The sequence below is a fragment of the Paramacrobiotus metropolitanus genome, unplaced genomic scaffold (assembly GCF_019649055.1).
Source record: "Paramacrobiotus metropolitanus isolate TYO unplaced genomic scaffold, Prichtersi_v1.0 Parri_scaffold0000370, whole genome shotgun sequence".
Taxonomy (NCBI): Eukaryota; Metazoa; Tardigrada; class Eutardigrada; order Parachela; family Macrobiotidae; genus Paramacrobiotus; species Paramacrobiotus metropolitanus.
This window is the reverse complement of record NW_026570590.1, coordinates 20,395-32,440: the sequence shown is the minus strand read 5'-3', so window position 1 is coordinate 32,440 and position 12,046 is coordinate 20,395. Positions and strand designations below refer to the sequence as shown.

Below are 12,046 nucleotides of genomic sequence, written 5' to 3'. Positions count from 1 at the left end.
AATAAGTTAACAATGGCGAACTGTGAAGGTAGGCAGTTGATACAGCCTGATGGTAGCTCAAATGCTTATTTTAAAATTTTTTTATTTCTATACTGTATTTTGAGTTTTTTTTGCCAGTACAAGTAACATCATGCGAGGGCTATAATGGTCAGTAAATAAAGCTTTTTCTATTATTTTCAGATACTCGGTGATTGTTAAATTGCTCAACTTGTAAACCGCGTGAATCGTGATGCTCGTATGAATTGGACTGTCCGAACCATCACGATGGACAAATGGGCTGAACAGTGCTGAAGTGCTCGGCAGTAACCCGATATCCCATAGTTCTGACAGCACCTCGCTCACAGCTGAGGTTTTATCTGTACGTATTTATGTGTGCATTTATGTGTTTTTCTAATCCGTAAAATTATTTTTTGGAATAAGTTCGAGTTAAAGCATTACCTAAATACACCACATTAAATAAATTATTCACTTTTGCACAAGAACCAGTTCAGTGTTTGAAAGATTTTAACGAATCACATTCAGCGTTCACCGATGCGGACTTGATACAACTATCTCCAAATGCTCTCAACTACCGTCTACGGGCTGTACCAGTCGAAATCGCGGAACATACCAGAGAGAGATACCGAAGCTGAAACGAGACGAGGTGAATTACATATTGGCTATCAATTATTTCGTTACTGATTTTGTGCTTAACTTCTCTGCGGTGCAGCTGGGTAGCTATGCGCTTGAATATTTTATGTGCTTGCTAATTTATTCCGCTGATTTAGGACCGAAAAAGAAAAGCGGTGAAAGAGCAGCTCAGGCGGGATTCAGCAAAGAGGAAACATGAGGAAGAAAAAAAGATGGGCGTGACCGGTGAGCAACAAAAAATTTAAAATAATAAATTAATAAAAACATGAATTGTGCACATTGTTTTGTTAACAGACAACTTATCGTGGCACGAAAAACTGCTTCTACACCGATCTCCATTAACCAAAGTTAGATACGCTAAGACAGTTATTACTGTGGTCCTGCGAAGACTCAGAACGGATTTGGACGCCATGCAACATCTCTTTATTGCCGTTACTTGTGGCGATACCGAAAAGACTGGTTGTGTCGGCCTCCGTGGCCGCTCCAGTATTCGAGTAATTCGCTTTTTATTTTCATACTTAAATAAAACAGCTTTAAAATAAATAGAATCATTTTTATTAAAAAACATGGCAGAAGGTTGATTGCATTAAGATCTAATTTTTTGCAGATATCTGGGCGGGATATGCCGATTAATCACGCAGTTGTCAGGTCATTCCGAGGACCGAAGTTAAAAAACCTTCTGCCAATGGAAACTTGCTGTTTGGAAGAAGGCGAAATTTGCATCAATCCATACCACTATTACGAAGCCGCACCGGAGCGTTGTCCAAGGATTGACGGTGGAACCCTTTGCGTGGTGTATGGATGCAGCAACCGACCGAACAAATTTGCGGATATTTCGTTTTTTAAAATCCCTAACAAAAGCGAAGACCAGCGCTATCGGGCATTCTTTGCCTTCTGCGACAGAAAAGACCTTGAAAAGACGGGATTTCTGAAACATCACCGCATCTGCAGTCAGCATTTCCGTACAGACGACATTATTTGGACCGGATTAACGCCAAGATTATCTCTGTCAGCTGTGCCTACGGAGCGGCCGGGATCATCAAATCCGACTAAAATTATTCAACCTCCACGGCGGCTGCTGAATCGACTGGCAGAAAATGGGCAACATCAGTTTTTCTCCTCAAAATTTTTCATGAAGTTGAAGAGCGCTGAATGTGATCCCGTAATCAATGAATGTGGATTCACTGTCTTGCAACGCTCTGACAACGACATTCTACTTGGCAAAATTTCTGTTACCGCGTCTACCCCGGAAACCGTTCATCATGATACCGTACTCGTACGAATACTGCCAGATGCAGCACCAGCGTTCTTTATTAACGGTGTTCTGGTTGGTAACGAGTTAAAAGATTATATTGGGAATGAAACAGTATCGAATGAGCGCTCGCTGAAGAAACTTTTGACTTTTCGGATTACGGATAGGAATGCTGTTATTCAACACCAGTGCCTAGTTATCGGAAAGCAGTGTGATGAATTGATGGCAACACTTAGCAACGATCCTGCATGTGCCAACTATGACATTGAGGCGCATAGTGATCCGAATGAAGAAGGCAACGAATCCGACGACACCGAGGTTTTTCTACATAATCAGCAGATATCATCTGTGGCAAAATTCGCGAAAGAGTTAATAGTCTCAGCTTCTAAAAAATCAAAACAGCGACGATATTCCCCCTGGATTAAACGAATGTGTGCTGTGGCAAAAAATCTGTCGGCTGCCTGTTACGACTTTTTTCGTCGTGTGCTTGGCGCTGCGCTTCCTCACAGTCGGACTCTGCGAGATCACACAGCCAGTTATGACATTGATGATGGGGAAGATGTGGAGCACATGAGGAAACTTGGAGAGTTCTGTGAGACTATTCCGGATGCGTATAGGGATGTGAACTTAATATGTGATGTTACGTACCAGACACAGCAGATTGAGTACGTGAATGGACGTGTTACTGGAGTAGCAGAAAATCAGGAAGAAGTGATTCCGGCGAAAAACGTATTAATATTTATTATCCAAAGTATTGTGGGAAACGTGCGGAAAATCGTCTCGTATCATTTTGTGAAAAACCTGAAAGGGAAAGATTTGGCAAAAATCTTACTCCGAAATCTTCGACTGCTAGCAATGTATACAAAGTTTCGGAACAGGGGATTATGTTCGGACCATGGGGCTGAAAATGTCGGCTGCCGCTCTGTCCTCCGCGTTCAGGAAAACGTCTTTCCTTGGAAGTTCCCTCATCCGTACCTCGAAAACGAAATGGTTATTATTATTTTGGATATTAGCCACCTGCTGAAAAGGATATGGGCGAACATTCTGAGAGCTTCCAACAACGGAAAATTATTTGTATGTAGAGTATCACTTCGCATATTTTTATTTTGTGAATTACTAAATTATGCAAATTATGTTAAAATGTATTTTTGTTTCAGTTTGGCGATTGGATTTTTGATATATCCCTCCTCCAAACACTTTTTGATTTAGAGCGCTGCTCGCCGGTGAAATACGCTCCTGATATCACACGAAAACTTTTATGGCCTAATACCTTTGAGAAAATGTCCACCAGAACGGCGGAAGGGGTGAATATTTAAATCGCACATTTATGTATTATTTTAAGTTTCAATTAATCATGGTTGTGCTGTTGTTGTTCTTGCAGTTATTTTCCGACCGTACAGTAGGATGTTTAACGATGTTGGTGTCTCAGACGCCGTTCCACCCACTACTAGTACGAATGGCGGAAGTTCGTGGAGAAGAAGTGACCTCCATAAAGTTCGGGCTTGAAATTATCCTTAATTTTATCCACTATGTGCGAGGATTTTATTATCCTTTAACAACGTCGTCTATACAGCAAGCCCACCGTTTTAAACAACCTCTTTTCGAAGTTATCACTCTTGAAAATATTGATCGGAAATTTGCAGTGGGTTTTTATTTGTACTTTTATATACTGTTTTTATTCGCACTAATTTCTTGGATTAACTTTTACAGGAAATGCTGGATTCGCTTAGCGGAATCGGGCCGCATCCGCAGTGCATCCGCGAATCACTCCCTCGCCAGACATGGACAGGCTTACATGCAACTATACACGGCATAAAAGAAATTTCCAGGGTTGCTCTCGAACGCGGTGCAGAATATATACTGCCAAGAAAGCAGTGCAGCGATGCTATAGAAGCGAGTAGCCTCTTGTCAGAAATTTTACTAGACTTTATGATGTTTGTTATTTTGCAGGAGCTCAATGCGGCTATAAAATTAGGAACAACCAAATTAACTGCAGGAAAAGTGCGCCAAAATATCAGTAATATCGAAGCGTACCAGGAACTGACCGAAAGCCCAAACGTTGGAAGCCGGTTCAAAACAAGGAAAACCATGATATCGATTTCTGACGCTCCCTTCCCAAAGCGCAGGAAAAAATCTAATCATCAACTGCGTGATTACTGCTTTTCTAATTCGGAAGAGTCGAAACTTCTAATAGGATCGGAAGAAATTACCTTAGAAGAAAAAAACATGTTGCTGGAACAGTACGGATAAAGCAGATTTAATGCCTAATATATAATATATTTATGCGATAAATTTTAATGTACCGGTTGATCGTGTATTGCAAATAAAATTTTATTACAACGATTTTTCTCGGTTATTTAGGCTTATTGCAAAAGATAGTCATTTGTGGATCTGCACTGGAATGCTGGATATTATTCACTCTACATGGGAGTCGTTAGGTAAATAATTTTTATAATGGATATTTAACTTTATTGACCTGAAACCTTGTTAGGACACCAAACTGAAAAATGTGATAGAGCGGATATTTTTGGGGATGCCATTGCCGATGCTACGGCAGCGCTGGCTAGAACGGCTGATCGAAATTCAAATTGCGAAATGTGTCGCGGACAACTGGTGGATATTTTCTCGTCATCAAGTGATCTCCCCGGTGCATCGTACATAGGAGCGAGAAGTAGGGCTGAACTTTCTGGACTCTCGCTTCCCAGGAAAGCAACTTTTCTCCTTTGTAAAAGTGCTTATAATTTATTTATGAAAGCGGTGGAATTCCCGGAGTTTATAAAGAGTAAATCGCAACTGGCTGTGATTTTGAAGCTAATGCTCATTAAAATGAGCTTGAGTAATTTTCACCCTCTTTCTGATCTCTGCTCGTGTAACTCATACGTAGAAGTCGAGTACATTCTTTTGCGCAAAACGTTTAATCTTTTGTTGAAGAACTATGTTAAAAATAAGCGTGACGATCTTTTTGATTTGAAATTTGGGAAGAAGCGGCCGGAAAAGATGTCTGAACAACCGGCGAAACTGGCAAAACTGAAGCAAAATAAAATAAAAAAAAACCTGACGAATTATGCGACAAAAAGGGGAAAACTTGAGAATTAAGTGTGATTTATTCTTTTTAATATAGTTAAGCTCGTTTACAAATTTCAATTTTACATCAGATTCCTGAAATTACAAGTAAGACGGTTGCCTGATAAATTTTTTCATGGGTACCGGTATCCGTGGATAATTATTTTTTAATTTCTTGGAATTGTGGATTTTCGGTCCACATTTTCAAATTTATAAATGGCAGTACTGTACTATTTTGATTCCAATTGCGGTTATTTCAGGCTTCATTTTCGATGTAACAAATTGACAATTCGTATGAGGATAAGTTATCTCCACTGCCGTGTTACACTAAAATTTTGCTTGCGCCTTGCGTAAGTAAAATGAATTAAGACTGAGTGCAGTCAAGTGAAAAGCAAGATTTGCGAATCTGGCGCAACACCCGTGGGTAGCGGGCTCTGACGACAGCTTTGGCACGAAAACCGAGCGCGCACCTGCTTCGCACATCGATTTTAAAATGCTAAAAATCTTTCAGGGCATAGGTAAGGGGCATATGTTGACTACTCAAGATTCATCGAATTCGGCCTACCGTTACATCTATGAAGATAAGATAAGCAACTGCTAACGTTTAAGGATTAATAAATTGTAAGTTCAATAAGATACAGTCCTCGATTCCGCTTAAAGTAAGCTGTATCCCGCCAAATACTGTATGTACTTCTACGCAAAAGCAGAGGCTCACCTTTGCTCACTAACGCTACCGAGATGGATCAAGTAAGCAGATACGTCGTTTATCTGATAAATGCAACGCGAACCGTCCCAACTTACGGCTTTGTGTGAATTCATGATTTCGGTGACTTTGTCTTCAGGCCTCATATGTAATGAATGCGCGTTCGCCGGGTGCGATGCCGCCGTTTCAGACGGCAAATCAGGTTTCACAACAGGGTTTCCAATCAAATCAGGTTTCACAACACGGTCGCCGTTTGCCATGGTGGCGACACCTGGTGGCTGGGCTATATCCAGGATATCGGCGGCGACCACGCCTTCACCCACTCCGACTCCGAAATAGCCGAAGCGCGCTGGATACAAGTGCAGGACGTCTGGCAGCTGCCATCCTACTGGGACATTGACCTTTCGTACAGAGGTGTCTTAGAAGAAGACTTCAACGTCTTCTAACGAAGACGTTGAAGTTTTTGCGGCACTGCGTGAGAAAGACAACGGAGCCTTTCGTTTCCGACCAGCCGTTATGCTGCACATGCTGTCTGACTGCTGCGACAGGGATTGTGGGATGCACTGCATCCAAACTCATGCTGCGGATACGGCGTGATTTCAAGTGATCCTAATCTAAACTGGGTTTAAGCCGTTCGGGCCGAGACTGTCTGCCGGACTGCTGCCGATTTCATCTGCGCGTTGAACAAAAAGATTGTATGTTTGTTTCTGCCAGTCTCGCAAGGGACGCGCAACCGACGCAGTGGATGGCAGAAATCCTGCCGAAAATCCTGGAGACACATCTGAACAGCCGTGATGATCTACCGCCGATGGATAACTGGAGGAATCACACAAGAAGAAATATCCCTGGCAAAGCCGTTTAGCAGCTTAAAGTTGGACAACCTTCGTTTAAAACAATATTCTTTCTTTAGATATCCAATTTGGTCGATCGATGCTGACTGCCTGAATTTGCGATTTGACGCCTTTGCTGCTGAGCGACATTTTGTCGCATTTGGACTTGCATTCGCAAATGAAAGCCAAACGGTACGGATACTCGAATAACAACCGGCTCGTGAAGAGTACCGCCGTTTTAATTTTTGATTCGGTTGCGTGTATGCTTGATGTAAGGTGTGTGGCTTATGGCGGCGGTTGTTAAACAACTCTAGGACGAAAGAACACGTCAGCATCTCCTTCGAAAGCTGCTGGCACCTACAACCCGACGGCCATCACTACTTACTGGAAACCGACACCGGCAACTGCTTCGGCCGCTCAATCAAGGCAACAACCATCAGTCTGACGCTCTTGAGAGTCTTTCCAACAAATCACCCTGGGTTTCTGAATCCACTGTTAGATGTCATGGAAACTAAGCTGCGTTTTCTCGTACTCCCTGACCACATTAACGTCGACCCAGTCGGAGTCTTCCAGCAAGAAGAGTTCAAGTTGAAACACGGAGCGGCATACGATATTCAGTACTTGATGCATACTTGCAGCTTCGTCGTGTTGTGCAACTGGGAGATTTTCGCCCTCTTTGGTCCCCAGGTGCACCAGGTCTTTGAGCGTAACAATCATTATAAACCACGTTATGGCAAGGACGTAGTCTTACGTCGCCTGCCAGCGCATGAGCGAGAGTAGATGGTGGATCTATCCGATGAATCGCTCGAACTGGACATCGATAAACTAGAAGTTACCCTCCCGAAGCTGCTTCTGCGCTGCAGCGACGGCGAGATGTGCATCACCAGTTTCTTGATGTGCGCACAAAACAACAACTTCCCGCCTGTCACGCAGAACATGCTAGCAAAGGTCACGACCGTCTACTCAGGCTGGTTGCGCACCTTGGCCTATCCCGAGGACTGGCAGAGCATTCGCAATTACTTTCCAATGTAAGCTTTAGTAATAATAGCTAATAAGCGCACAATCATAAGGTAACGAAAGTGATACTCTTTCTGCTTATAACGCAGCTGAATGATTGCTGATTGATTCGAACGGTAATCGATCACGAACATGTGCATTGTGGCTTATGACAGATTCAGCGGATTTCACCCGGACAGTAGTCCCAAAGTGTGGGACGAGGGCGATCTGCGGGTTGTAGATATCCCGACATGGAGAAAATTGGCCATACACAGGATTGACGAAGTGTTCCGTGTATGAAGCCGTGGAGCTGAATTCACGCCGACCTTGTTCCGGACGATTTTCTTCTTATCATTGCTAAGTCATTCTACCAAATATTCTACCAACCTCATTCTACCAAATATTTTGAATATTTTTGAATATTCTGATATATCATGAAACCACCGAGTTTTAAGTTCGATTTTAACGCTTCTGCGACATGGAAAACTTTTCTACCTGAGTTTAAAAAAGTTATTGAGTTTCTGAGTGATCTGGAGTTCGAAGTCAGATTGTTGGGTGAAAAGAAGAAGGCACTAGAACAGCAGCTGCAGGTTCTCCAAGCTGCCCAGGCCAAAACTGTGGACGTTACACCATCTGTCCCTATCGTTACTGAGAGTACTGTGATGCTAGCTCTCGAAAATGTGGATGTTCTGAACGAAGCCATGGAGAGCCTTCATGAGCGTGTTTATTTGACAGAATGTGGAATTGTCAGCGTAGCGGGTGGATATGAGATGGATGAAGAATTCACCAGTTCGCTCCGCGATAATTTTGGCTTCTCAATTGATGAGCAAGAAGCGCTGAAAAAATCAGGTAAATTATGGAAACCACGGAAAATACCAGCCCCTCGACTCGTTAAAGGTAATCCATCAACATGTCCACCCAAGAACCCCGCGACCCAGGGCACCCCGAGTGGTCCCACACCTGCCTCTAGGACACCATCAGCAAGTAAATCAACAACTGATTCTTACGCTGGAGCTGTGAAACGGCAGCCCCGTATGATTCGTGGCACCATGGCGATCGATGCGACGACTGAAGAACCTCGAAGTGAACTGGTAAGAACGCTGCAGTGTAATCGAAAGCCCCATGCGGATTTTTGTGTCCGTGGTATCCCACGTCTTGGAAACTCGAAGTTTAAGACTGCAAAAGAATACAACGAATTCCTCGCCGCGCAGTTGAATGCAGATGGAATCCAGACACGATTTGTAAGTGTTTTCGTACCGCCGAATGGAGACAAACGAACATCCACTTTTGCCCGTATCGGGACATTTAAGGATATGTCTGAAAAGATTATGGACCCTAAATTCTGGCCATCCAATGTTTTTGTAAGGGAGTGGATATATGTATTGAATGTTGTTGGTGTCGCGCACTGTATACTTAGTTAATAGTATTTGTCGAACTATGCTGTTTTCTCAAGCAGGTGAATGCTTGCTGTGCTGCAAAAAAACTGTTTTGTTGAGGAAATTTTGTCCCGTGTAAATTTTACTGAGCATGTCTGTAAGTCTCGATAAGGAGTGATTCCTTGTATTTACAGACGTTAAACATTAAACCTAAACCTAAACCTAAGGTAATACTTAGAGAAGAGGAATACTAACGGCCGCCAGCATTTAGAAATTCCAGATGTCACGCAATTTTCGCGCTACTCTGGTCACTTAACAATCAGTTCACTATAGGGCAATATCTAGGGTACGAAAAAGATTCATAAATATATAAACTTGGAGTGCACTGGAACATCCTCCTCCTTCTCTCCTAATCAACAGCGACAATATCATAAGAGTCACCCCCGCCAGCGTAAGACTGCAATAAAAGCCAGCGGGAAGCAAACACTTCGAAATTTAGGGCTTCAGTTCTCATGCCGTACTTGTATAGAGCCTCACCTAATGCAACCAGTTTGCTCGGTTTTCTTCATTCGACATCGGTAAACTCCATTCCTTAGCGTTCCAAGTTGAAATAAACACTCTAAACCGGCACCAGTCCCCTGTTGGGCATGGTGGTGCAGCTGGTGCTCATTGTCGACGCGCGTGAAGTAGTAAGTAACTATTTCGATTTCATCGGTGCTCCACTGGTAAAAAGTGACTGAATTGAACGACTATTTCCAGTAACTGAATCGAACGACTATTTCTTAAATTAATGGCCGACAGTGGAATTCTGTACTGGTCATGTTCAGGGCTAGCACTACTGACCTTTAGGCATTGCCCGCATAATATCATTGTTTCGACATCGGAGCTGTCCGAAATCCTGGCACAAATTTCGTCCAGTCTGATGTTTACCAACGATCCATTTGTCGCCCAATGTGCTGCAAATGTTCCGTATTACTATCGTGACGTTCCTCCTGACACAGTTACTTGGACACAGTCTGGCGAGGAGTGAGAAAAGCGTGCCAAGAGTACATTCGTATTAACGAATAAATTCGTTGGGAGAGAAACTATAGTACTACCGCCCCTGCGGAGCAGTAGCCGAGCACGCGAACAGTGATAATTTGACTAAACAAGGCTGGCGGGAAGCCTGGAGCCAAGATATCATTTTTATTGCTACCGCGGTTGAAATTGCGGATCATGGGGGTGCGGAATTAAAAAGCTGCTGGAAAAAGTTTGGAACGGCATCGCTTCGCCACATGCTAGAAACGGACGACAGATTTCTCTACCCTAGGCAGCGGCAATCTCTCCAAATACAACGGGGGAAACGCGCTGTGTGTGATGAGTGCAATCGCTGGCCAGTGCCAGGATAGTTTAAATGAAGGTTTTCAATTAAGAATTTTGTGTCAGTACTCAATCGACTGTACTTACACCGTTACGTGATACTTCTTAAGGTGTTCGAAAACTGCATTTGACATCAGTAACTGTTATAAAAAAAATAATGGTATTCCGGTCCACTAGGAAACTCAGCTACGCATCCACTGTCCATTAACCGCTGTCAAGTTTTGACCGTGGTTCTCAGAATATCACTTTGGTTGTGCTCGCTATGTACTGCTCGTTTATTGCCTTACAGGAGCCCTGAAATTTACTACAGGCTACAACGTTATCTGGACTAACAACATACTAATCAAGAGGAAACGATAATGTAACGATAGAAATTAGAATATACCGCCAGTAGAAGTGTTAATTGCCCTCCTCTACTTTTTATTGGGTGTTGTGTTATGAAGATCCGAATCCTGATTTTCCTACATTTTACCGACTGCATCTCACAGTCAGAAATATCTCAAAATTAGCCTTGCTGCAGCTTGCTTGAACTTGCTCCCGTATCTTACTACGCGCCTTCAGCGCTTCTTGCCCCGTACTTTATGCTCATCAGCCTGCTTCGCTCGCTGAATCTTGCTTTAGTGTACTTTGAACTTGCTAGTAAACCTTGCGATGGCCTTGCGTTACGTTGCTTAACTGCCATGGGATGATCGTGCATCTCCCACCGTTGTCAACTGAATAAAAGGTAGTCAGCTTCCGGTCAGCATCGCGGACGCGTTTCCCACACTAACAACCGACAGATCGTGACTAAGGTGGATTAACCAACCCACTAGAATAGTAGTCAACTTTCTACTGTTGTAATAAACTACCTTGTGGCTCTAGGAAATGGACTTCTCTTTCGTAATGTTTTTAGACGGTTTTCATGCTAATTTCGCGTAACACACTAGTAATACGTGCCAAATCGATTCACGGTTAATACATAAATTCAAAATTACTACTCTAGCGAAATGGCATGATTGTATTAATTTCATTGATTTCTTCCACTTTGATACTCGTATACAGGCATACTCGTATATCTTTGTTACAATAATAACAAAACTTAATCACAGCAAAGATGCCAAGAAAAACAACATCGGGCACTAATCATTCCCGATCATGATGATGTTGTGGTGATTCATTGCTGCTGCAGAATTTGTGTGGCAATGTTGATTGACATTTCTGTGTTTGATTGTGGTGCGCCCAGACACAGGACATCCATATTACACCATGTGCCGATTCTTCGATTTTACAAAACAAACATTAAAACGCGCACGACAATCCAAGTACGGAGTATAGTGTATACAGCAGCTGCTATGAACAGTCCGGAAATGCGGCTCGGAGACAGTTGATTACATTGCAGATAAAAAATGGCCAATTTCGCTCAGATGAAGGCTGTGTTTACATTATCATGGTTTTCAATGTTTCCTTGTAATTACGCACCTGGCTGCAAGTACATAGGAACCTAAGACTGACAAGAGAATTTGGTGTGTCACGCTACGGCCGGTATATAGGAATTGCTGCCGCTCCAACACGTATTTTCCAGCGCATATTGTTCAAATGCTTCTTCGGCTGCTCAGATTTTGAATCCTTTCTAAACTTTAGTCGATAACAATATGGCATCCGTGACCTTAGCGTGTAACACATCAAGCACGGGCAATGCTTCGACTTCAGATACAAAAAAGTCAGATGCCCAGACAACTCTAATATGGTCAACGCTTTTGCTCATCGCAGTGGTTGCATTGAACGGGACAGCAGCAGTTTTGCTGAAGTACCGCACACGATTATATTCACTTACCTCCTATATATGAGATTCATGTTC

At 42.9% G+C, this 12,046-nt stretch overlaps 1 protein-coding gene across 1 annotated transcript; it reads left to right on the top strand.

Moving 5' to 3' along the window:
• Positions 1 to 485: 485 nt before the first annotated feature.
• On the top strand, positions 486 to 6,094 carry LOC129602245 (uncharacterized). The gene is made up of 11 exons (XM_055501239.1): positions 486 to 643; positions 768 to 855; positions 925 to 1,124; positions 1,238 to 2,956; positions 3,040 to 3,186; positions 3,264 to 3,524; positions 3,593 to 3,775; positions 3,833 to 4,122; positions 4,244 to 4,320; positions 4,374 to 4,914; positions 5,881 to 6,094. Exons 2-11 carry the CDS (start codon positions 843 to 845, stop codon positions 6,092 to 6,094), a joined length of 3,645 nt encoding a protein of 1,214 aa, XP_055357214.1. The 5' UTR covers positions 486 to 643; positions 768 to 842.
• The last annotated feature ends 5,952 nt before the right edge of the window (positions 6,095 to 12,046 follow it).